The sequence below is a fragment of the Protomyctophum parallelum genome (assembly GCF_964188405.1).
Source record: "Protomyctophum parallelum genome assembly, chromosome: 10".
NCBI classification, from domain to species: Eukaryota; Metazoa; Chordata; class Actinopteri; order Myctophiformes; family Myctophidae; genus Protomyctophum; species Protomyctophum parallelum.
The window spans coordinates 1,038,267-1,066,084 of NC_139704.1; the positions used below are offsets into that span (position 1 = coordinate 1,038,267).

The 27,818-nt window shown below is 43.5% G+C and overlaps 1 protein-coding gene across 1 annotated transcript; it reads left to right on the top strand.

Annotated features, from left to right (window-relative positions):
* acss1 (acyl-CoA synthetase short chain family member 1) lies at nucleotides 1-27,657 on the top strand (the record flags this gene model as incomplete). The annotated part of the gene is made up of 14 exons (XM_083774249.1): nucleotides 1-430; nucleotides 1,650-1,746; nucleotides 9,853-10,052; nucleotides 13,246-13,421; nucleotides 14,636-14,788; nucleotides 17,879-18,026; nucleotides 19,437-19,574; nucleotides 21,416-21,508; nucleotides 22,702-22,814; nucleotides 24,009-24,135; nucleotides 24,571-24,698; nucleotides 24,938-25,001; nucleotides 27,055-27,176; nucleotides 27,481-27,657. The coding sequence occupies exons 1-14, from the start codon at nucleotides 76-78 to the stop codon at nucleotides 27,655-27,657; spliced, it is 2,091 nt and encodes a 696-aa protein (XP_083630375.1). The 5' UTR covers nucleotides 1-75.
* Nucleotides 27,658-27,818: the final 161 nt, after the last annotated feature.

A 27,818-nucleotide genomic window follows, 5' to 3' on the forward strand; every position in this document is an offset into this window, starting at 1 on the left:
GAAGGAGGAGGAGGGAGAAGACTGGCTCTTCGAATAAAGAGTTAGGAGGAGGAGGAAGGCACGGTGGCACCGAACATGGCAGCAGCACTACACTCATGCAGGAGACTGGTCCGGGTCTTCCTCGCCAGAAGGAGCATTAGTTCGGTCACCGGTTCGAGACCCGTCGCGGCTGCAAGACGCGACCGGTCTCGAACCAGCTGCGACCGAACCGTCAGCACCACCACCCTGGGGTCTCCATCTTCACCCCCTCTCCTGGCCGGGAGGTCGCACACGGAGCTGCTGGAGCTGTCACTGAAAGACCCCGAGGCGTTCTGGGGGTCCATCGCCAGGGAGAGACTGAGGTGGTCGCGGCCCTTCGACAGGGTGACGGACTGTGACATTGGCAGCGCCAAGGTCAACTGGTTTCTGGGAGGAAAACTGAACGTATCTGGTAAGACTTCACTGCATCTGGATGGTTACAAGTTGACACAGCAGCAGTGTGGTGGAAAAAGTACTATAGCCTGCCCTCACATACAGTAGCCTGCCATGTATTGTTTAATTTGTTTAACTTTTTAAAGTAGGCCTGTCAAGACTGCAATGTAGAAACACTGATACAAGTAAAAGTCTGGTAATCAAAATTTACTTGAGTAAAAGTACAAAAGTATCAGCATCAACATAAAGTAGGCTAGCAGTGTAAAATGTATATTTTGAAAATATCAGATCACAAACAAGAAAGCTTGTGGTCATGCATGTTCTGTAGCCTTAATAATAATAATAATAAAATCAGACCAGTCTGAAGCGAGTGGTGCAACAGCACCCCTTATGGGTACTCTAAACATCGGGACATAGTCACATAGTCACATAGGTTAAATGTACTTTATAGTTATTCCTAACTGACAGTGATGGGAAATGTAGGCTACTCATATCTATTACTAATACTACTATTATCCTTTTTACTCAATATATAGTAGCAACACCTCAATGTAGAAATACTGTTAAAAGTTGGCTTAAAAAAAAAGTCCTGTATGTTACTTTACATGTATGTTTCTGCTTTATTTTTTCTTTTCTTTTTTAACAACAATGTCTTTATTATTATTTACTGTAGTCCTACTAGACCTCAAGAACATATCTGGCCACAAAAGATCATGGGATACTGTAGGGGTTCTGCCATGCATACTGTGTGTCTTATAAAGCCCAAACCACACCAAAGGGTCACCATGCAACTCCTAACGGTTGCAAGGAGTTACATGGTGACCCTTTGGTGTGGTTTGGGCCATTGAATTCCATGCGTTGAATCACTTGGGACGACGTGGGACTCACATGCCCTATAGTCGAGAGCTAATTAGGCATTGGCTAAATTCTGTTCAGTGTCTGTGATGATGATAGGCAGTCTAGCCACACATGGAGGAGACTAGGGGAGATGAATGATGCTTCCTGTATCCGTGATCTGTACACTGAAACACAGCCTATTGTTGAGTTTCCCAAGCTTGAGCATCTACTATTGTTTGTGTTCTTGTTTAATGTGAACGCAAATAAAGGTGTGTGTGTGTGTGTGTGTGTGTGTGTGTGTGTGTGTGTGTGTGTGTGTGTGTGTGTGTGTGTGTGTGTGTGTGTGTGTGTGCGTGCGTGCGTGCGTGCGTGCGTGTGTGGCGTGCGTGCGTGCGAGACAGTGAACTGTCTGGACGTGCACGTGGAGAAGCATCCTGACAGAGTAGCTCTGATCTGGGAGAGAGACGAACCCGGCACAGAGGTCAAGGTCACGTACAGGTGAGACTTGCCTGCTAAAGCAGTGGTTCTCAACCTGTGGGTTGGGACCCCCAGGGGGCTCATGAGTGTATACGGGGTATCTGCACATTACTTAAAGTGATGTGTCGAAAGCAATCAACTGTCACGGTCCGTGACATGTGTTATGTTTTCTAGTGTTCCTTGTTCTTAGTTTTAGTTGGTGTTTTACCTTTCTGATGTGCTCTTGTAAGTTTTGAAGTATTGTGTGTTCTTGGTTTCCTAGTTCCAGTTTGAGTTTTACCATTCTATTTTGTAGTTTTGTTCCTAGTGTTTCCTGTCTGCCCTGTTACTGTTTGTCTGCAATTTCCACTGCTCTGCCTTTGTCCTGCATGCGTTTGTGACATCGAAAGCAATCAACAAAATGCTATAAAGACTTGAAGCACAACATGTGAAAATAGCTGATCTACAAGCTCACAGTGAGCTTCACAATTATTAAAAACAATAAATATAAATAAATGTTTGAGGACAAGACATTTTCAGATGGTAACATTTTACAATCTCAAGAGTTTAAGATCTATAATGGTCCATTTGGTTACCAACTCTCCAGCTGGAGAGACCATCTGGAACCTCCTCAAAGACCATTAGTGGTCCCCGGACCAGTGGTTCAGAACCATTGCTTCCTGTCCTGTACTGTAGGCTATACTGTAAACCAAGTAATTAGTTGTCACGCTGACTGTGAACCCCAGCCAAACCTATAATGAATTGCATTTTTATAGCGCTTATTCAAGTGCTCAAAGCGCTTTACAATGGTTCATTCATTCATACATTTGGAGGTGAAGCAGCGAACAGTCGACGCCAGCGTCCTCACTTCCCACATTCAGACACCAATGGTGGCGAGCTCACACCGACCAACTGATTGGAGGCAATGTAGGGTTCAGTGTCTTGCCCAAGGACACTTTGTTGCTTTGAACACTGACAATAATTATTTACTGAAGAAAACTATACAAAAAAGTAATAAAACACCAATTTGTATAGATTAGATGATCTAATCTAATCTGTTTCCGAAACAGTGTGGGACATTTGTGTGGGACATTTGTGGGACACATTTGTGGGACACGGGTCCATTTGTATGGGTCGCAAGTAAATATCCCCATTATTTATTTTATAATTTCCTACATTTTCCTTTTTAATTATTTAAAAAACTTAAAGAAATCCCCCCAAAATCTGAATTTTTCATGAAATAAAAATCACACTCATGTGAAGTGAGGGGCACCTGGTAATGTCAGTTTAAGGTGCTGTAAACAAACATAAAGAATATATTGACTTGGCCGCCACTCTGTTTGTTAAAAGTGCTCTAAACAGACTTGGTCTATGGACAAAAGTCAATAGACTTGACTGTCATATAATGTATTTCCAAAAGCCAGACGTTGGGGGGCTATAGCGCCCTTAAAAAACAAATTCAGATAATAAAAAACAAAATAGCAGGTGGGCTATTGTCACTTGTTTGTGTTCTGGGAAAACGTCTAATTTCTCTTTTGGGTCTCGAGCTAAAAAGTTTGGGAATCGCTGGATTAGATCATTTGGTTCTCAAAATGGACAAATACATTATAGTACTGCGACAATGGCCCCCAGAAGTCGGCATACCCCTCCCGGAGTTAGGACCAAACACAACATAGTTTTTCCTCATCTCTAAGGCCTCCCATACATGAAATGGATTCTTGTATAAAAATATTTTACTGCAAAAGTGGTGAAATTGTTATTTAAAGTTATACACCTCAAACTAAAAATAAAGCCTGTCCGTCTGGTGGTTGAGGCACTTAAAGGCATGTAGATTCACAATGGAAGCTCTGAGAGGTTCAAAACTTGGCATACTTGAAGCCAGAACATACCTCTACATTCTAGAAAAGACTGAATGTCAATATCTGAATGTCAATATGAGATATAGTCATTTGAACACATACTTACAGTAGGCGGAATTGTACATCTATGTAGATGTCTTCTCTACTTTGTAGTGACTCTGGAATGGATTGTCATAGCAACACATATGATGGCTTGTAGGAAAGGTGAGGTTCTACTGAATCCAGCAATACCAATTGTGTAAATGTAGCTTGCATAATCGTGGAGTTATGGCACAAAACATATATGGTGTCCCAAACGGGGGGAAATAAAACTAATGAAATCTACAGTATCACATTAGTTTTATTTTTACTTCACTTATCAAGGGTGGGAAAACATAAACAAATCACTTGAGTAGAAGTCCCTAAAATGTATGAAATGTCTCAAACTTGAGAAATGAGAAATTGTGAACAAATAGATGCCGCTTCAATAGAGAAATATGCAAGCCTAGATTGGAACTACTAACTATTATTATGTTGCAGCACATGACCTGGATGTTCCCTCATCAAGCTCAAATCTCAATATTATCCTCATAAATATAAATAATCAAGTTATTCATTTCTGTTATTTGAGTTATTTGGTTACAGTCAAGTTATACTACACTACAGTATTTGGCTCCACCTGCATCTTATTGCCTACAGTATGTGGCTTTCTTCATAAAATGACAGGTAAAATCATTTCACATATTTTGGAATGTGAAAAGATGAGATGAACCTTGTCAAATCAAGTAGCTATTTAGCTGACTGGAGTGGAGAGTGACCTAGCATTTAGTTATCTTTAGTGTAACAGAGCCTACTGCCTGTCTAGTAGTCTACACTGACAATAGCAGAACCCTGCCCTGACACTGTTTCACCAGAATGGAAAATAGACTTAATTAGTATCACTTGTAATATGGTTACTGCACATATACTATAGCCTAAAAATAGTGCGCGCAATGCACAACATAGATACTGTACAAATTCTGAAGTGTATCTTTAAACTTTTACCAAAATGGAATATTGGATCCAAATCTTTGTATCATCTTTGCTAAACAGTTGGAAAAAGGCACGAAACAAGACCCATAATGTATAAAGCCCACGGCAGAAGACCTTCAACACTAACTGTTGTTCAACAGAGAGATGATGTTCATAAAACCCTGGCAAACCCAAATTCAATATACTCTCCTCTCCTCATCATATACTGTATCATGTTGAGAAAACTACTCCAGTAAGACCAGAGTGAGAGCATGCCGTCTCGTCAAGAAGACTGAATAGGGTACAACATTGTTGAATAGGATACAACACTGTTTACTTACAAATATATTGTTTCATTTGTGGGAAGGCCAGCACAATTGATTGATTGATTGATGGATTTAATAGTTTATTAGACATAAATGTAAAAACAGCAACAGAGTACAGTCATACAATCAGTCCAAAAGGGATAGCACAAAAAAGTCCTCGCGGTCTTGTTGCAATCAGTTCATAGACAAAACCAGGACTACTGGTCAGAGTACCAGAGACAGGGCCTTCACATGGTCACTGGTCAGAGTACCAGAGACAGGGCCTTCACATGGTCACTGGTCAGAGTACCAGAGACAGGGCCTTCACATGGTCACTGGTCAGAGTACCAGAGACAGGGCCTTCACATGGTCACTGGTCAGAGTACCAGAGACAGGGCCTTCACATGGCCACTGGTCAGAGTACCAGAGACAGGGCCTTCACATGGTCACTGGTCAGAGTACCAGAGACAGGGCCTTCACATGGTCACTGGTCAGAGTACCAGAGACAGGGCCTTCACATGGCCACTGGTCAGAGTACCAGAGACAGGGCCTTCACATGGTCACTGGTCAGAGTACCAGAGACAGGGCCTTCACATGGTCACTGGTCAGAGTACCAGAGACAGGGCCTTCACATGGTCACTGGTCAGAGTACCAGAGACAGGGCCTTCACATGGTCACTGGTCAGAGTACCAGAGACAGGGCCTTCACATGGTCACTGGTCAGAGTACCAGAGACAGGGCCTTCACATGGTCACTGGTCAGAGTACCAGAGACAGGGCCTTCACATGGTCACTGGTCAGAGTACCAGAGACAGGGCCTTCACATGCAGCATCAGAAAGATTGATGAAGTTGTACATCGGCTGCTCTCGTACCCAGATCTCTTTGCATATGATGACAAATATCATAAATGCTACCTAAAACACTAAATATCTAAACGAAATATAGCAGCTATAAAACAAAGAATTACAGCAGACCAGTATCTATGTCAAAGCTTTTATTAATCTCACTGAAATAGTTAACATCTTTCTTTAAATAAATGAAAGTGATGACAAGTCATCACTTTCAATAAATAAGAGTTATGACATACTGAAGACACTGGTCCATGGTTTTCTTCATCGATATATCTGCAGGTCTAGTAGTTCTGGATTTTCTTGGATATTTGCATCTTCTCTCATTGTGCCCATTTCCCATGGGCACACTTTTAGAGCATGCAACATCAGACTTTCCATGTTCTACAAATTATAATGCTGTATGTTTCCAGGGTTTGTATTTAGACAATATCATCTTCTTCCTCAGAGTCAGTGTCTTCAGTGTGTCATCATAACAGTCAAGGAGTTTATATACCGTAAATGGAAATTGGTGCATTTACAGTATATAGAGCTTTTATCCAAAGCACTTTACATAGATTGTGCATTACATTCACACATTCAGTCACACACCGATGGCAGAGGAAACCATACAAGGCACCGACCTGCACATCGGGATCAATTAGGGGTTCAGAGTCTAACTCTGGGGGAGCCCTGGATCGAACTGAGAATATGGTATGATATAGTACTAACGGTATATTGTTAGTTCACACTGAAATTTGTCTTGCGAACCTCACGGTTCTCCATCCAGCCGCTCTATTGGCCACTCTATCCCTGAGGCACTGCCGCCTCGGCATATTACCAGTATTATTGTATATTTGTCATCATACACAAACAGATCTGGGTAGGAGAGGAGCAGATGATGTACAACTTCATCAACCTTTCTGATGCTGCATGAAGGACCATAAGTCTCTGGTACACATACCAGTACCAGCCATAATGGCTGTCAGATGTTCTGGTCTTGTACTGGCCTTCACACAAATGAAACAATATCTTTGTATGTTAAACAATGTTGTATCAACCTTATTCAGACTTCTTGATGAGACTGGTGCAGGCATGCTCTCACTCAACATTTGCAACTTGCTCATTACTGCAGCATATTGTCTGTATATAGAGCCACGGTTTTATGAACATCATCATCTCTCTGTTGAGCAACATTTAGTAAGATCATTTTAATTTTGAGTATCTGCCGATACCGATTTTTCCCCATCTGAAAATTATATTTTTATGCAACTCCTCCAATATCACAATAGTACAATATCCCAAATCACGGACAATATACAGTCTAATATCATGATATGGATATCATATTGATACTAGGGATGTCCCAATCACATTTTTGTGCTCCTGATCTGATCATTTAAAAATGTCATGATCGGCCCCGATTTCCGATACACTTCACATTATAAGATCACATAAGATGCACATAGGTGGAGCCAAATACTGTAGTATAAATTGACTGTAACCAAATAACTCAAATAACAGAAATGAATAACTTGATTATTTATATTTATGAGGATAATATTGAGATTTGAGCTTGATGAGGGAACATCCAGGTCATGTGCTGCAACATAATAATAGTTAGTAGTTCCAATCTAGGCTTGCATATTTCTCTATTGAAGCGGCATCTATTTGTTCACAATTTCTCATTTCTCAAGTTTGAGACATTTCATACATTTTAGGGACTTCTACTCAAGTGATTTGTTTATGTTTTCCCACCCTTGATAAGTGAAGTAAAAATAAAACTAATGTGATACTGTAGATTTCATTAGTTTTATTTCCCCCCGTTTGGGACACCATATATGTTTTGTGCCATAACTCCATGATTATGCAAGCTACATTTACACAATTGGTATTGCTGGATTCAGTAGAACCTCACCTTTCCTACAAGCCATCATATGTGTTGCTATGACAATCCATTCCAGAGTCACTACAAAGTAGAGAAGACATCTACATAGATGTACAATTCCGCCTACTGTAAGTATGTGTTCAAATGACTATATCTCATATTGACATTCAGATATTGACATTCAGTCTTTTCTAGAATGTAGAGGTATGTTCTGGCTTCAAGTATGCCAAGTTTTGAACCTCTCAGAGCTTCCATTGTGAATCTACATGCCTTTAAGTGCCTCAACCACCAGACGGACAGGCTTTATTTTTAGTTTGAGGTGTATAACTTTAAATAACAATTTCACCACTTTTGCAGTAAAATATTTTTATACAAGAATCCATTTCATGTATGGGAGGCCTTAGAGATGAGGAAAAACTATGTTGTGTTTGGTCCTAACTCCGGTAGGGGTATCTCGAAAACTAAAGCACTTTTTGACTGTTTGTTGCAGGACTAATATAATTGTCTCCACCAGCCGAAGGCATGGGGGAGAGTATGTTATGCACTCCGTCCGTCCGTGTGTCCGTCCGTCCGTGTGTCCGTCCGTCCGTCCGTGAGCAGCTAATCTCGGCCACCGTTAACCCGGTCGATGCCAAATTTTGCACACACACTCCCTGGATGCCAACCATGAACCTCTGCCCCAAACTTTCCAGAACGGCCTGTTATAGCGCCACCAGGAGGCCGCTTTGTGCAAAACAAGTTTTTGCACAGTACACCTACAGATTGTGTCCAAACATCACGCAAATTGGTACACAGTCTCTCTAGAGCCATTCAACCAAACCGGTCTTTCAGATTTCTCAGACTCCATCCTGATTGGTTAAGATTGGCTTCCAAAATTCACAGGAGTGCTCAGTTTCAAACAAAATGCTGCAAATCATGAACACATCGCGTGATTTCCGTGAAATTGTGCACCCACATTCCCACTAGGCCGAGGACGAAATGCCACATGAACAATTCAGACAAACTCAGCCTCAAGGTGGCGCTATAACTGGCCCAAAAGTGTTTTTACCTCTGACTGCACGGATCTGTGGATAACTTTGTATGCCAACTCCCTAGAGGCCAAGGAAAAACCTTTGCCTGGAATTTTTCACATCTGCTCTTTATCAGCGCCACCAGGAGGCCGACATATGTAAAACACATTTTCTATTATTACTCCTTCAGATTTTATCCAAATTTCACGCAAATCGGTACACATGATCTCCATAGTCATGTGATCAAGACAGGTTTGTTTGATTTCTCATATTCCATCCTGATTGGCCACGATTGGCTCCTACAGTTTTCAGGAGTAGCAAATGGCCACAACTCCTCAACGCAGCGTCCAATTGCGATGAAACTGTGCACGCATATTCCCACTAGGCTGAGGAAGAATCCTGGTGGAGACCTGTGGCGATTGGCACTTTATCTAGTTTTGGGTGTTCCTTCCTCCAAATTTGGGATTTTCTGTTTTACACATTATAAAGTTCTTATTTAGAATTTCTGAATGTCAAGTCTCTAGGTTTTCTTCAGAATATGTACGACTTGTATGTGACACTCGTACATGACACTACAGTATGGCACATTGTGAGTCCATACTAGTACTAGTACCACGTACAGTACTAGTTGTTCTCGAACGTTTTATTTGAGTGGACCGCCCATAACTCCAAGGGCCGATTCATACTCCTATTTTACCGCTGTAGTGCCGAAATGATTTTGGCTCGTCAGAAGTTTTCAGTAGCACCGAAGAGCCGAATTTAGGACGGTACCCGCCCCCCCCCCCCCCCCCGAACCTCAAATGACGTCACATTGTAGGCTCTACAGCGCCGAACCGACTTTTATTCGGCTCTAAAATAGGAGTATGAATCACGCTTATAGGCCCCTTTTCCACCAGGGTTGAACCTGTTCGGTTATTGTTTTTCCCACCTAATATTGAACCAATTCAGAGTGTTTCCACTGAAAAGGTGGAAAGGTTCCACGAATCCAGAACGGAACCAGTTCTAGAAGCAAAGTTCTTTTGGTGGAAAAAAGGGCCTATTGTATGGATGGAACCAAATGGACCCGGTTCCATTTGTACACTCTCACAGTTACAGACCTGTCACCTGTAGGTCATTCAGGGCTATCTCTGTATGTGTTTCTGGTAATCATTTTGTATGTCCATGGCAAAAACGTAATTTTGACAAAACAATTTCCACCACAAGCCAGAATGGCGATGACCCCTGGTTATTCACCTCCTGACCTCCCTGCTCTCCCCCCCCTCCCCTCCAGAGAGCTGCTGGAGACAACATGCCGCCTGGCCAACGTCCTGAAGAGCCACGGGGTCCTGAAAGGGGACAGGGTGGCCATCTACATGCCCGTGTCTCCGTTGGCAGTGGCAGCCATGTTGGCATGCACGCGCATCGGAGCCGTGCACACTGTGGTGTTCGCTGGGTTCAGCTCAGAGGCGCTGGCGGGCAGGATACAGGACGGTCAGTACATTTGAGTGTTTTATTCGCATTTCGTTTTTTGGACGTTTTCAATTGTACAAATGTTTCCCCCAATGACATCATCGGTGGTAACTTCAAACAAGATACAACAGAAACCAAACGTTAACGCAAGAACAATGTTAAACAATGAAGACAAGAACAATGTTAAACAATGTTAAACAATGTTAAACAATGTTAAACAATGTTAAACAATGTTAAACAATGCTAAATCCTACCTAAGAACAATGTTAAACAATGTTAAACAATGCTAAATCCTACCTAAGTCTTCTATTAAAAAACCCCAAAACAAAGAACAATGTTAAACAATGCTAAATCCTACCTAAGTCTTCTATTAAAAAACCCCAAAACAAAGAACAATGTTAAACAATGCTAAATCCTACCTAAGTCTTCTATTAAAAACCCCCAAAACAAAGCAGATCTGCTACTTTTGATGCTCTCGTGTGATGCTGTAGTATGATCAAGTATAGGGCATTAACAGTAGCAATAACTAAAATGATACAGAGGCATTCCCAGCTTGAAAGGTATAACAATGCATAATGTGTAACAGGTCTAGATGGGTTAATGAGGACCAATTACATAAACATAAGGTTGACAATGAGTGTTTCTCTTTCCGATAGTGACCCATTCTGACCTGAGATCAGATTCTAAAAATGTCTATTACATCCTGACAGTTTCATTATTAACCCATTCTGACTTGAGATCAGATTCTAAAATTGTCTTCGATTTTTCAAAAATAGCAGACCTACAAGCTCGTATCGCGCCACTCGGTGGCGCGATATGAGCTTGTAGATCTGCTATTTTTCAATAGCTAAAGCACAACATGATGCCAACACCAAAATGGGTGCCCGTTCAGAATGGGTTAAAACACTAGATTTGCAGGCTGCTACGTGGCCTCAAAATCCAGTCCAGTATTGCACTGATTAGAGTTATGACCGTGTTAGACACTTTGTAGTGTATAGCACTGCTGTAGAATGAAGGCCATCTGAAGTGTAAACACAACAGTAGCACTGCTGTAGCCCCATATTATATGTGTGCAATTTAGGCTTTGCATTCTGACTATTCTCAGATTTTGTGACAGGAGCGACATTGTGCCTTGACAATGTTGTGTGGCCCACGGGGGCCCGCATTGTCATGGAAGAACACTTAACAGTGTTTGTGCCAAATCTGGTGCATGTTGACACCCGTGGCTGACGCTGACCTAGTCTGGCATTGCCTGACTGATGACATGGATTCACTCGCCCGTTCCTCCATGTATAGGATGTCTCCACTCTACAAGAAAGACTTTTAAAATCTTCCTTCTTGCTGCCACTTGTGAGTGCCTGGGACTTAGAGCATGTTTCTTGTTCGGGTACACTTTGTTTTAACAAGTGTTTTATATAAATAGAGTTGCTATTATTAATCCCTGTAGTCTTTGTATTTTATACTGTCTGTTTAACGTCCCTTAAGAGCAACGGTTAGAATTTCTTTCCATCTGATTTATCCCACTGGTGTGCTACTGTCCTGGAACGGCCCAGCTCAGCACAGCTCAGCCTCAGAGTGGGACAGTCAGTCAGTCATGCTGCTGCCAGAACCACATTCTTTCAGAAGCAACGCTGCAGGTTCTGGCCAGGAAAACACTTTTAAGGTCATGCTGACAGAGAGTGGACTGTGATTACATAAGGTAGTATTTTTAAATGATTAGACCAAACCCGATCATTGCATGAGGCCTGCAGCTTCTAGATTAACCTAGATTGTTGTGTTTAGTGTTTACTGTCTGTCCTCTAACACTAAACACGACATTTGCATGGATGGTCAACTACACTGATAGTGGTGGTACCAGGCCCTTCCTGCAGCTGTGTTTCGTCGAGGTCAACGTGGTTGGCTCTCTCTCTCTCTCTCTCTCTCTCTCTCTCTATCTCGCAAGCACGCACACACGCACGCACGCACGCACGCACGCACACACGCACGCACGCACGCACGCATGGATGGATGGTCAACTACACTGCTGGTGGTGCTACCAGGCCCTTCCTGCAGGGGTGTTTCGCCAAAGGTCAACGTGGTTTTGAAGTTAGGTTTAGGCACATTACATGGTTTCTGTGAGGTTAGGACTTTTAGGTTTAAGTGATTCAAATTATATGTTTTTTTGCTTATTATGAATCTGACATTGGATAAGCTTGAATTACTTCCTTATACTCTGTCTGTTCCTCTCTCTCTCTGTTCCTCTCTCTCTCTCTCTCTCTCTCTCGCGCACGCACGCACGCACACACACACACACACACACACACACACACACACACACACACACACACACACACACACACACACACACACACACACACACACACACACACACACACACAGTCAGTCAGTCACAGCGAGGTCGGAGGCGGAGAATGGTATGGCGAGAGAAAATAAGCATTGTTTGTTTGAGTTATTTCACTCCAACATAAACACAACATCTGAAAGAAATGAAGAAAAAAAAGGCAAAACAATGTAATTTTTTGCTGCATGTTATTAAACAGAAATCAAAGACAGAAGTCTGATCATTTGCAGTTGACTAAACTAAATCAAAATTTGTGTGTGTGTGTGTGTGTGTGTGTGTGTGTGCGTGTGTGTGTGTGTGTGTGTGTGTGTGCGTGTGTGTGTGTGTGTGTGTGTGTGTGTGTGTGCGTGTGTGCGTGTGTGCGTATGTGCGTGTGTGCTCCCAGCAGCTCAGTGTAAGGTGGAGATAACATGTAACATAATAGTCTAGGAAAATTGGCCTCAGATCCTGTGCAGCAGGGGGCGTGGCCCAGTGCGTTGTGTTTCAAATGAAATGCGAATCAAAAGACAGGGGCGGGTTCCACATGGAGCGGGCGCTACATCTAAATAAGACGGAAGGGAAGCGATTGCTCCTTGAGCGGTGGTGGCCTACTACAATTCAATTTGGAATTGGATTCCCTTCGGACTATTTCCATGGTATGCACAGACAGTGCTTCAGACCGGAAAGGGGAGTGTCCGCTCAGATTCTGAGCGGAACGTACTTCCCTCACAGGGATACGGTCCTTTTTTCCCAGAAGTCTTTCTCGCCCGCCTATAGTGGCGAAAAATTAAACTTCTGGGAACTCAGATTAGTAACATAATTGTGTGTGGTGTGTGTGTGTGTGGTGTGTGTGTGTGTGTGTGTGGTGTGTGTGTGTGTGTGTGCTCCCTCCAGCTCAGTGTAAGGTGGTGATAACATGTAACCAGGCCGTGCGGGGGGGTAGGACCATGGAGCTCAAACCCACGGTGGACGCAGCGGTCCAGAGCTGTCCGTCTGTCCAGCACGTCTTCACCGCCCAGCGCACCTCCAGCCCCGCCCACATGGGCAAGATGGACGTGTCATTGGACGAGGTGAGATTTAAGTCTGCCGCGGTGGAAAAAGTACTTGCATGTTTTACTTAACCCATTCTGACCTGAGATCAGATTCTAAAAATGTCTATTACATCCTGACAGTTTCATTATTAACCCATTCTGACCTGAGATCAGATTCTAAAAGTGTCTTTGATTTTTCAAAAATAGCAGACCTACAAGCTCGTATTGCGCCACTCGGTGGCGCGATATGAGCTTGTAGATCTGCTATTTTTCAATAGCTAAAGCACGACATGATGCTAACACCAAAATGGGTGCCCGGTCAGAATGGGTTACGTAAAAGTCTCAATACGGCACTGTAAAACTACTCCTGAAATATACTTGAGTAAAACTGCAAAAGTATTGGTTTACTTTAAATATAACCAAAAGTAGAAAGTGCTATTTATGCAGAATGTCCCATTTCAAGTTTTCAAATGTATAAAATGTTTCACAAGCTCACAATGCGTCGTGAATCGCGATCTTGTAGATTGGCTATTTTCAAACCGCCAAAATGTATATTGGGCTGAAGAGGTTAATGTATGTTTTGTAATAATAATTCAAATCTACAAAGTAACTAGTAACTACAGTTTTCAAATAAATGTAGTGGAGTAAAAGTACAATATAGGCCTACTCAAGTAAAGTACAAATACCTCAAACTTGTACTTAAGTACATAGTACTTAAGAAAATGTATTACTTAATTTCCACCACTGATGTAACTGAGACTGAGACCAACAGGTCCCTGGCACCAACCTCCCAAGGAGACAGTGGTCTACTCTACGCTCAATTCCATTCAGGACTGGACATGGCCCCTGATGAATTATTGTCTTTACCATCTGTCTTTTATCGCACAACCAGGAGGCCGACTTATGTAAAACACATTGTTTTTATATTACTCCTTCAGATCTTATCCAAATTGCACGCAAATCGGTTAGACTTTTCATATTCCATCCTGATTGGCTAAGAGATTGACATCTAAAGTTAGCAGGAGTGGTCCGTTTTGAACAGAAAGCCTCAAATCATGAACGCAGTGCCCGAATGCAGTGAAAGTAAACATGAAACAACTCGTGTTAGTTCTACTGGACCTCTTAGCTTTCGGTAGTGAAAAAAGGCAGTCGACGAACATTTCTCGTCGTAGTTTTTAGTCAGAGAAATCAACCCTGGATCCGAGGACCACTTGTTCTTCTAGTTGTTTATGTATGTCCTCTGACCTCTCCAGGCCATGTCTAAGGAGCCGACGGTGTGCCCCGCAGAGCCCATGGACAGTGAAGACATGCTCTTCATGCTGTACACATCGGGCAGCACAGGTCAGCCTAAAGGCATCGTTCACACCCAGGCCGGATATCTGCTGTACGCTGCCGTCACACACCAGGTACACTACAACACTCCTCCAGGAGCGGTTCTCCAGGTTGAACTCCAGGTTGCATGTGTTAGTTTCCGACGTACTAAGAGTCCGACAGGCATTAGTCCCAAACCCTACCTCAAACGCTAACCGAACCCAAACCTCACCTCACGTTTTAACTGGCCACGCATGTGTCGTAACCGGCAACGCGTGTGTCGGACTGTTGCGCGTTGGACCAATGTCTGCACCCCTGAATTTCGAGCATGCTCATATCTGCGAATATCGTAAACAAACCAAAAAACAGCTCAATTGTTTGTAGAAAAAGATCCATTAATTTAGCTGCGTTTCGACCACTGTGGGTCTTCGTCAGGCCTGATGAAGACCCACAGTGGTCGAAACGTCGTAACAAATAAAGAATTTTCCTGGGAGCTACAGTTCAGTGTGCGGACATCCCTTCCTTTTTCATTGTACGTATATTTTTGACCAGCACCTGTAGAACTTCTGGAGATGTGCGTGCTTCCTGTCGGATTCTATCTCTGCTATTTCCAGACAGCCTGATTGAAAGAAGCATTTCTCTGACACAGACACATTGGCAGTAGTACTTCAGATTAAACACAAACAGGCTGTACACAGATCATTATATTTTCATATTACACGGCTTGGCTGAATGCTTGATTCTGATTGGTCAAACTTCCTGAGAGCCTGAGAGCACAGGTATAGGCAGGCATGCAGACAGACAGACAGACAGACAGACAGACAGACAGACAGACAGACAGACAGAGTCATTTAGTGTTGGGCAAGTTACTCAGGAAGATTAACAATAAGTTACTATAGTTACTTATTACTACTTTAAATAAGTAATACTATTGCATTACTTATTACCTGCTGTAAAGATTATCTTTAGGGATTTTTGTAAATTAACACACTACTCAAGCATCATAGCATCACAATCATTTTAACCATTTCATCCATTTATATGCTGGCTATTCAGCAGATGTGTGAACTTGCTATATTTTGTAAAAGTTTGAAAAATCGAAAAAAGAAAATCCTCTCTTCTGGTGCTCCCGGGCACCAAACCTTTTCAGATGGGGGTCTGCGGCCATGACACGCAAACGTTTGAGAAGTCCTCTAGTGAAGAGGAGGGGGGGGGACTAGCATACAGCCCTGGGAGACTCCAGTCAGCTAGGGGCTTCTAATCTATTGTATTCAGACAACAGAAGTGGACTTGTTTGTTCACAGTGATTAGGACCACAGACAACACACAGTAAAACTATAACAGCGATTATGTAACCGACCCTGGGAACACTGTGCGTGTGCATGTGCATGTGCATGTGCATGTGCATGTGCATGTGCATGTGCATGTGCATGTGCATGTGCATGTGCATGTGCATGTGCATGTGCATGTGCATGTGCATGTGCATGTGCATGTGCATGTGCATGTGCAATCCCTGCTGTCACAAAGGCTGTCACAATGAACAACTTTCAATTTGACATCCCCATTTTGGCCATGCCATTGACATTGTTCACACATTTTCAAATGGATCTACTTGCTATTCCTCCTACAACGCAGTCAAAGTATTTGTATCTATGTGCAGTGACAATAAATTGAATCTAATCTAATCTAAGGCAGAGATAGCTGCTATTTCTGGTGAATGTTCGCCCCTTGAATATGGATGCTGAGGTTCAATTAGCCCTTCACTAAACCCCAACCCAAAAGCGATTGTCCAGTGCCAATCCTAATAGTTTAGCAACCGTTACTAAGGATGGCATAGCTTAATGTGGGGAAAGTTATGCGACTGACCCACCCAGGTGATGGCAATAATACTAATCACCGTAGCCCGTAGTCGTGCATTGCATGAAAACTCCTGTCGGATGGTCGTTAAAGTTGATTGAGTTAGATACTGTTTCTCCCTCTAACATTTCCTCGTATTTCTAGTTCATTGAAATAATGTCATGCACATTTAGTCCATAGCCTACAGCAGGCATTGCTGACTAGATTTAGAAAACATTTTGAAGCTCTTGCTACTGAAATGATCAATTATTTATATGGATAAATCCTGTAATTTAACATGCATCTCAATGGCTGAGAAGCACAGCTTGCCATCGCAGAGTAGAGTGTGTTATTGAAGGGCTAATTGGTTATGGTGTGAAGGATTGGACCCACTGTGGGCTGCGTAGTTTGGCAACAATGCTGGTTGTTATGGAGAAACTATCAGACAAAAGCAGCTTTATCTGCCTACTCCTACTCCATCCTGCCTACACACACACACACACACACACACACACGCACGCACGCAAGCAACCATGCACGCACGCATGCACACACCACACACACACACACACACACACACACACACACACACACACACACAGTGACACACAATATGATTGACTTTCTTCTAGAGAGAGAGGGGAGGGGTTAAGAGAGAGTGTAGGGGGAAAAAAGAGAGAGGTATTAAAACATTTTAAGACAGTGCTGACATGAGGGAAACATAGTGGGCTTTTTGAAAAATCACACCTGTGTGAACTGAGTGGTGCAACTCCCCTCTCCCCTCCTCTCTCTCTCTCTCTCTCTCTCTCTCATTAGCAGGCAACAGTGCAGCACGTGCAGCACTATCTCTCTCTCTGTTTCTGGCAAACAGCGCCCCCTACTGGTACTAATAGTCCTTCTCGTGCTCATGGCCACATAGTTAGGTGCACACGGACATTGCTGTTCCTTGGAGTGGTTGCACCACTCAAAACTATAATTTCCCCCTGTCAGGTGTAAAGGAGCAACTTGGACTCATGCATGCATGAAGGAAGCATGAGTTCAAGTCCGTTGCTCTCCCCAGGTTGGTGGAGGGTGTGTAGAGCCCAGGATCACATTACATCATTGACACAGGGGTGAAAAATGGGTTACAAAATTGTGGGATAAAGAAATTATAGAAAATATATATATAATTTCGGGGGGTCCTTGACATGAAATGTTTGAGCACCACTGATACAGCAACATGGGTTTTTCAGAAAGCTTGGATTTAGATTTAGAAGAGGATTTAGTCAGTGTGTGTGTGTGTGTGTGTGTGTGTGTGTGTGTGTGTGTGTGTGTGTGTGTGTGTGTGTGTGTGTGCGTGTGCGTGTCAGTGTGTGTTTGACTACCAGGCGGGGGACGTGTTCGGCTGTGTGGCGGACATTGGCTGGATAACGGGTCACAGTTATGTGGTGTATGGACCGCTGTGCAACGGAGCCACCACTGTTCTGTTTGAGAGCACTCCGGTCTATCCCAACCCAGGTGGGGAACACACACATTTTGTTGTTCTATTATTTCATCCAAATATCACGCAAATCGGTTCACATGATCTCTATAGTCATGTCATGTGATCATGACAAATCTGTTTAGATATACAGATACCTGATGAATGCCGTAATAGATGGAAATGTTGTAACTCCACTAGCCTAATAAATGACTTACTGTACAGTATATAAGTGAAGACAGTGTGCGGGACTTCCATTTTCATCACTGTTCGCACTTGTTGCCTGCTCCGACGCTCGACACACATCATTGTAGGCGTGCGAAAATGACTCTTCTCTACAGTACCTTTTTTGATTGACATGTAGTTTTCAAGAGTGGCCCGTTTGACCGGAAGCATTTGGAAAACTGTGGTAGGTATAACAGTTTGTCTGGTGAGACAAAATCACCACACTAACAGAATACTACACGGAAGAGATGAATGAATCACAAGCGATATAGTGGTGTTATTATTGACATTGGAACACACTAGATTAGTGAATGGAAGCAGTGAGTGTAAAGTTAAAGTAGGCTAGTGGTAGTGTGCTGTCATTAACCTTCATCAGCAGTAAAAGCTGTGCAGAGGTTGAGGGTTTAACTGCCTTGCTTTTATGTGAACACATAAAAGCAGAGCGAGGCCCTTCACCTCGCGTTTAAGGTGAGGTGTAGTGTAATGGCCCATTATGTCCGTTGTTAATGTCATTGACTAAATATGAAAAAACTTACTACCATTGACAAAAACAAAAAATAATAATAAAATCTAAGACTATGACAAAATAGACATTTTTTTCAACAAATAAAAACTAGACTGTACAACCTCACAGTGCCAACTTGTGCACTTCACTCTTTGGGATCAGAACCAGACTTATCTTTATTGTCACTTCAGTTTTACAAGGATCTTCCGCAATTGAAGTTGATCTGTGTCACAATTCTCGAGAAATCTTTAGCACGCATGCAGACATTCCATGCATCACAAGTTAACACACTGCACTGCAGCATCTTGTGAGCTTATACATACATATTATTATACATACATAGCAATGTACAATTTTTGTTTTTGAACAATTAAAAAGGTGGTAGAAAGCAGTTGCAGAAATAGCCTAAAATAATATGTTAGTAAAGTCTAAGCGAAGAACATTGCCCTAAAATTATGTTTAAATGGCTGGCTTCTGCTGGTCAGTTTGGCTTATACTGTAAATATTGATCTTGTTTCTGACAAATTACTATGATGTATTGCTACAGGGGATCATGAACAACGATTAATAACACCCCCCTCTCTCCTCTCCTCTCCTCTCCTCTCCTCTCCTCTCCTCTCCTCTCCTCTCCTCTCCTCTCCTCTCCTCTCCTCTCCTCTCCTCTCCTCTCCTCTCCTCTCCTCTCCTCTCCTCTCCTCTCCTCTCCTCTCCTGTCCAGGTCGGTATTGGGAGACGGTAGAGAGGCTGAGGATCAATCAGTTTTATGGAGCTCCAACAGCTCTGAGACTTCTGCTCAAATATGATGACAGCTGGGTGACCAAATACGACCGTTCCTCCCTAAAGACACTGGGCTCTGGTAGGCTACAATAAAGTTCTCAACGGGCCCAAAAAATATGGCCCGGCCCGACCCTACCCTAACTGGGTGGGCCCGAGGCTCGGCCCTACCCTAAAAATTGCCATAATGTTAAGCCCGAAGCCCGACAAAAGCCCAACAGGAAAAAAAGAGAGAGAAAAAAAAGCAGCACTAAATAGCAGCGCATGCAGCGGCGCCGTGTTTCAGTGTGAAAGTGAGAACGGAGATCAACGGATTTATCGAAATAAAGGATGTATGTAACTCACGTTAGAATAGGCTATTAATGTTCCATAACTTCCATTTCCAATCATTCTAATGGATTCCATACAGTGGTGGTGGTGACTGGTGAGTAAACACGAATAGCAGCTGCAGCTCCCTCCCTTAGTTTCCTCTGAAGTGAAGTTGCTTTACGTGGTGTAGCTAAGTTATATAATTATCACTGGATCGTTTGGTGACGTTGATTAATAATTAGGTTTTATTCATCGCAGCCAGCTGGGTTAACGAGACTCGGTGCAACATGACGAAAACCTGACGCTTCTTCAGCTGTGATAATCCGATTGATTTTATGAAATATTTAAGCATATGGCAACTTGGCAAGTTAACTGGTGGTTAGTAGCTCGTTTGGTGCGCAAACCAGAGGGAAACCAGCGGTAGCAAGCAAGTCTCTCACCGTCCACTGTTCTCTACTGCCTGCGTGCGGGGCAGGCTGCAATGCTGCTCTGGCCTCGTACACACATGCTGGACTGACATGATCTGTTCTGTCTGTTTCATGGCCGCCTCATTCTCAATGCTTTTCCAATGGAAGTCACATGGTTTGACATGTGTGTACGAGGCCTCCGAGTCTGAAATGCCAGTGCGATGCGACCCCCGTCTCCAGTCCTCCTGTCACAAGTGAATCCCCTAGCGCAGCCCTCTTCATAATAAATACATACTCATACACGTATACACAATCACATTACACAAATAACAGAATTGCAATTTTTATTATAATAACACTTAAAAAAAAAAAAAAAAAAAAGAATAAAATTGCGGAAAATCACAGAGCCCGAGGCTCGGCCCGGCCCGACTAATTAGCATATTTTTTGGGCCCGGCCCGGCCCTAAAACGTCGGGTCGGGTCGGGCTTGGTCGGGCCTGGTCGGGTTCGGGCAGAGTTTGAGAACTTTAGGCTACAATACTACACAAAGCTCTTATCTCCATACTTTATGTTTTTAGGTCAATGGAAACACTGCTTGATCATACTGCAGCTGCACACACAAACGTATCAAAAGTAGCATTATCTGTAGCATGACATGGCCAGACTAATATCACTGTGTAGATATTGGTCTGGAACTTCGGTGTGGCAGAGTTATTTACCATGGGACGGTTACAGACAGGGGGTACAAACAGATTCAAACATCACAGCAAAGAATGGGCTCTGATTGGTCACCCACCACAACTCTGGGATGAGCAAAATGTAATTCAAACCGAAGTGCGCCATACCAATCTGCCCACGGCAAAAATAGACATTATTTTGCCGTGGTAGATTTGTCTGGTTTCCAGAAAGAGGCAGAAATTCTCAGTGTGCGCACGAGATTGTGCGCACTGCATCGGCTTCGCTGATTGGCTAATCTGACCCATATAGACTGTCGAGCTTCGCATTACATTTGTGACATTTGTCCAAATGGGATGGAGCCGATTCCCCATTCCTCAATGTTGGATCCGGTGGTTCCTCCGATTCCTCCGGTTCCGGATCCCAACCCCAGTGTTTGTAGTTGACCGGTGTTTGTCTCTGTGCAGTCGATTCCTCCGGTTCCGGATCCCAACCCCAGTGTTTGTAGTTGACCGGTGTTTGTCTCTGTGCAGTCGGGGAGCCCATCAACCATGAGGCGTGGGAATGGTTCTATCGCGTTGTCGGGGAAGGACGCTGCCCCCTTGTGGACACCTGGTGGCAGACAGGTAAATCATATATCTATACAGTATATACAATTGAGAATAGAACACTTTGTGCGCGGTTCGGTTGGCCAAGTCATAGACCGTGACATACGCGGAAGTGTGTTTACAACCCACCGCGTGCAACCAAGTGTAGAATCAGGCAGTACGACTTCATCAAAGCCCACCAAAATATTTTTTTGTGACTAAATCAATCTGTCTAATCAATTATTTAATCGAATAAAATCAAATGTTCCAATTGTCTCCTCCAAAACGTCCTGAAATATTCAATTTAAGTATGTTTTTCAAAAATATAGTTAAGCTCACAATGCATTGCAATGCATTGTGAGCTGTGAAACTTTCACTGTTGGGACTTAAGTGGTTAATGGCTATCTCTTGCAACTCAGTGGTGAACGTCAAAGTATTACAGCCTACTATTTTATGTCATGTAGTGAGAACAACAAAACAATTAGATCGCTACAGTCTGCACACATAAAACCAAGAATCGTACTATTATAGGATGCAACAATAAAAGCTTTGACTCTTTACAACATCACATGGTTTGAGTGCAAAGGTTAGAACTGCAGACCACTGCTTCTCAATGCCTGGTTCATGGCCTAACCGGGGTAACTTACAATGACACAGAATGGACCCTTACTATTTTATAATGGTCAATGTATAAATGGATAAAGTGTTTATGATAAAATGATTGTGATTGTAAAAAGAAAAAACAATAATAATCAGCTAAATCAATTAAAGTATTGCATTATTAGAGTCCATCAACCTCCCAACCTCCTGCAGCGGGAGTTCAAAGAGAGGTCACTGTTTGACCAAAGCAAAGGGTTCTTTGCAGAAACCTCATATGTCCAAAACCTTTCAGGATTCAAATATCTTTTTTTTAGCAAAAGCAATAGATCGACTAAGCATCGAGCTAATTATTTTACCTACCCTAGGCCTAGGGGACACGGGAGAACATGCAAACTACTCACATAAAGACCCTTTTGCCAACCCCACCTAGGGTATGGGCACTGACACGGAGGAGAGAACACCCACCCCGTGCCCACAGCGTCCCTGGCGGGAATCAAACACGGGACCTTCTAGATATGAGGTTTTGATCTAGCCTAATTCCTGCCAACCCTGGCTTTTATCCTCCCTATGCCATTCCCTCCCTCTCTTCCACCTCTCCTCTCCACCTGTCCTCTCCTCTCCTCTCTCCACAGAGACAGGAGGTATTTGCATCGCTCCACGGCCAGCAGAGCCGGGGGCAGAGGTCATTCCAGCCATGGCCATGAGACCCTTCTTTGGCATCCAGCCAGTCCTCCTGGATGAGAAGGTTCATAAATGCCAATGGATTCCTCCCCCCACATTTCTATGTTGTCACTGCTGTTGTATCCATACTGACTCACCTGCCAGTGAAGAGGCACCACCAGGATAGCCTCTGTCCTACTCCTCCTCCCAGCCCAACACTCCTAAGGGCCCCCAGCCCATATTCTATATCTGCTATGTATTTGTTTCATAGAAATCTACCATACACATGTTATGAGCTACTTTCTGTCAAGACATTCTGTGCCGGTGATGTGCAGGTGAACGTCAATTTAGAAACAGGTGGTATGTAGGACCGCTGTGTGATTTCTAACAAGCGCTTCTAAACTCCAACCCTGCATGCTGGTCAATGTTTACCACTCAGTCTAGAATGATGGATGTTTGTGTGTGTGTGTGTGTGTGTGTGTGTGTGTGCTCACTTTCTCTCTTGCCCCCTTCTCTCTCTCTCTCTCCCTCACTCTCTCTCCCTCTCTCTCTCTCTCTCTCTCTCTCTCTCTCTCTCTCCCTCCCTCTCTCTCCCTCTCCTCTCTCTCTCTCTCTCTCTCTCTCTCTCTCTCTCTCTCTCTCTCTCTCTCTCTCTCTCTCTATCTCATCTTCAATCAGTTCTTTAAACAGGTCTTCCTTCAATCTCTCTCAGGCTCATCTGACCTCCGCCGACCTTTGCACTGTGCAGGGTCGTAGCCACGCCCCTCATCACCACCCTCTGCAATTGAAAACACTGGACAGCATCTGTTTGACCTCGTTAACACTCCCGCTTAATTATCCACCAGTTTACCCTGTTTAACCTCTGTCCAAGAACTGTAATCTATTCTAGAGCTCAGTGTGAGGCCTCATTCACACGTATCAAACACTGATCAATCAAATGTTTGGTCATTTGTGTGTGTGTGTGTGTGTGTGTGTGTGTGTGTGTGTGTGTGTGTAGCTCACTTTCTCTCTGGCCCCCTTCTCCCTCTCTCCCTCCAAAATGTAATTTTTTTCGATCGATTAATCACCCAGTGGACTTGAATTTATATACAGACAATGGGAGCGGAATGCTTTGTTTCCACAAGGTGTGTCCCAGACGCCACAGAGCAATAGTTCAAACATCAGACTTCAGAATGATACATCAGAAGCATATACTGTGTTCGAACTTTGACTTCACTTTCATTCCACGTAAAGTTATGAATGAACGTGTGTGTGTCTGTGATTGATATCATGTGCCCAGGGCCAGCCCGTGTGTGGGAATGATGTCAGCGGGGCTCTGTGTATCAAACACGCCTGGCCTGGAATGGCCCGGACCATCTATGGAGACCACCAGAGATATGTGGACGCATACTTCAAACCATACCCTGGTCTGTAGCACACAGTCTTCTCTTCTCTTCTCTTCTCTTCTCTTCTCTTCTCTTCTCTTCTCTTCTCTTCTCTTCTCTTCTCTTCTCTTCTCTTCTCTTCTCTTCTCTTCTCTTCTCTTCTCTTCTCTTCTCTTCTCTTCTCTTCTCTTCTCTTCTCTTCTCTTCTCTCCTCTCCTCTCCTCTCCTCTCCTCTCCTCTCCTCTCCTCTCCTCTCCTCTCCTCTCCTCTCCTCTCCTCTCCTCTCCTCTCCTCTCCTCTCCTCTCCTCTTCTCTCCTGTAATCAATGGCACAGCAAGGCAACCCAGTTTAAAGCTTCAATTTACAGTTTATTTTAACCACATGAACCTTAGCATCCCTATTCTGGACATCTGTCATAGATGAACGTCCGAAAATAGCAGATCTACAAGTTTTGAGTGAGTTTGTTCACACTCACAGGTCACTATTTCACCGGAGACGGAGCGTACCGCTCCAAAGACGGATACTACCAGATCACTGGACGCATGGACGACGTCATCAACATCAGTGGACATCGACTGGGCACGGCCGAGATAGAGGATGCTCTGGTGAGACCAGACCACCACACGCCACTTCATGGTTTATTTTATGGACGGACGCGACATTCGAAACTCTATGCTGGTGGTGCTTAAAACCACGCCCCACATCTGTGGCCAACACTCCTGCCCACAACAACGGCAGACTACAACTAAATATATGACTCTATGGACGGAGGCCTGCCATCTCATCATAGCTTTAGTTTCCATTTAGTTTTTGTGATCTGATCTGAGATCTGTTTGTGTTCCAGGATGAACACCCAGCTGTCCCTGAGACTGCCGTGATCGGAGTGCCACATGACATCAAAGGGGAAGGTGACAACACACGCAACGCACGTAGTCGTACACAGTAGTTTTTCATTTACTGGAGTATTTACAACATTCAATCATTTTTACTTCTACTCCACTATATCTCAGAGGCACATATTGTACTCCAATAGTCAAGTCAAGTTTAAATACCAGACTTTTACTTGTTAGCATGTTATAGAATATAGACAAATCCACAGAGCCGTGCCTTGTATGCCAGCTGTATGTAATCAATGCTGCGGTGTCAAGCTGCACTTTATGTTTGGTTGGAATGTATGTATGTTCTTTTTTCTTCTTTTTTTAACTTTTAAAGATGGAGTGCTGTGATTCCCACACTAATACATGGTCATCAGGTTATTCTTAAAAAATTACAGAAAGTGTTAAAATTATGTTTTTATGTGGCCACACCCACCAGTTCATTAGGGGTGTGTTCGGAAATGCGCATCGGGAATGTGGTCAGTTTGTTGAGTGTGGTGGGCGGTGACGTCACAGAGTGCGTTCAGTGTGCCTTGTTTACGAACGACCACAGCTGTGACGCAATCACACCGATTCACACTGGACAACCCCAGCTTCAGGGTAGGGTCGCTCAGTGCGGGCACTCGGCACACCTGGGGAGGGGTTAGATTTATGATGACACTAAAGTGCTGCATTTCGATTTTGCCTTTTTACTGAAAGGCTTCCAGCTTTCAGGAAGAAAGCAAAAATACAGAGGGAAGACATATTTGAATATTGTAACCACACCTGGGGATCCCTTAGAGTAATGTTAACTCCATAGACGCATACAAAACCAAAAATGGTCAAAATTCAAGGCGCTCCATCTTTAATGTCTTAAATGCTGTTGTTTTTTTGCAAGACTGTATCTGTTTTTTATTGTGTTGTGTTATGTATCGTTATGGACCTCAGGAATAGTAGCATGCTACAGTACTTTGGCGGCAGATAATGGGGATCCAAATGAATCAAGAATGTGACACTGCAGCATTGATTGCACCCAGGGCAGAATGCACAGATTTGTCTATACATTGTGGTTGTTACACTTTTTCCATCACTCCACACACACACACACACACATGTGCGCGCACACACACACACACACACACACACACACACACACACACACACACACACACACACACACACACACACACACACACACACACACACACACAGCCACTGATAAGACCCACATTGTGTGTGTGTGTGGAGTGATGGAAAAAGTGCTCAGATTCTTTACTTAAGTAACAACCACAATGTGCTTACACTGTACACACGTCTGTGTACATGTCAACATTGACACAATGCTTATGTAAGACGGTAGACCTGAGGTGGTTTCTACAAATGCCTTCTTCTAAATCAGTCATTCTCACACTATTTTGTGTCACGAGGAAACCCACATTGATATACCGGTATATTTTGCCACGGACTCCCCAGAAGAGAAGATTTGGTTAAAAAAAAACATTTGATTTTAAATCAGTAAATGTTCTTAGTTATTTTCCACCACTAACTTTCAGTTCAGTGCGGCTAGCCACTGGACACTTCCAAACAACCAAGCCAGCCTCGCTGCCTCGCCCACCCTGAGTCAACACAAGAATATATATATTTGATCTGCACCATGCACACACACACACACACACACACACACACACACACACACACACACACACACACGCACAGGTTAATCATTAAGCCTTTATCATGTAAAAAGGGTGTTCGAGCGTAGTGTTTGAGGAGATAATATAAGTTAGGGAGGCTGTAAGGTCACATTTATTGGTAAATAGTAAATACACACTGCCCTTGACTTGGTGTGTGAGAGAGGACCCTCGTGTGAACTCTTGCAGGCTGTATTTACTGATTGCTTCTTTGTGTTCTGCTACCACCCTGTGGTCAAATATATTATTTCCGTTTTTGCAGAAAGAAAAGTACAGTTTAATACAAATACAATGATAAAAGGATTGAACCCTCCTCTCCTCTCCTCTCCTCTCCTCTCCTCTCCTCTCCTCTCCTCTCCTCTCCTCTCCTCTCCTCTCCTCTCCTCTCCTCTCCTCTCCTCTCCTCTCCTCTCCAGTGGCCTTTGCGTTCGTGGTGTTGAAGGATGAGGTGACAGTGGGTCAGGATGCGGTGGTGAAGGAGCTCAGACAGCTGGTAGCCACCAAGATAGCCAAGTACGCCGTGCCTGATCACTTCCTGGTGGGTTCACACAGCACTTGCACTGGTGGAAAGACATTTACTGAAGTACTGTACTTAAGTACAATGATAAGGCACTTTTACTTTACTTGAGTATTTACATTTTTCTACTACATCTCAGAGGCAATAGTTATAGTTCATGAACCAGACACCAGACAATGCCAGTTAGGCAATTCAGACATTTATGAAAGTTATAGAATTAGTTTTGTGTTTGAATCTGTTTCAAATTCTGTTGCATTCTGTTGTTTTCCAATAATATTATAAATGCATGCATGGCGTGCGTGCGTGCGTGCATGCATGTGTCCAGGTGGTGAAGAGGCTTCCAAAGACGCGCTCAGGGAAGATAATGCGTCGCATCCTCAGGAAGGTGGCCATGGACCAGAGCGGTGAGCTCGGGGACGTCTCCACGCTGGACGACCCCTCCGTTGTGGCCGAGATCGTCCAGGCTCACGCTCACTACAAACGGCAGCAGGAGAAGAAGTAGATATTTTCGCTACATATACTGAAATATGTAGACTACTGTATAGTGACACATTTTTGCACTGTAATTCTTCTGCTGCCTACACATGTGCCTATACGTATGTGTCCTAGGTGAATGGGGGAAGGGGATCAACGACACGTGATTCCATTGTTTGATCCCACAGA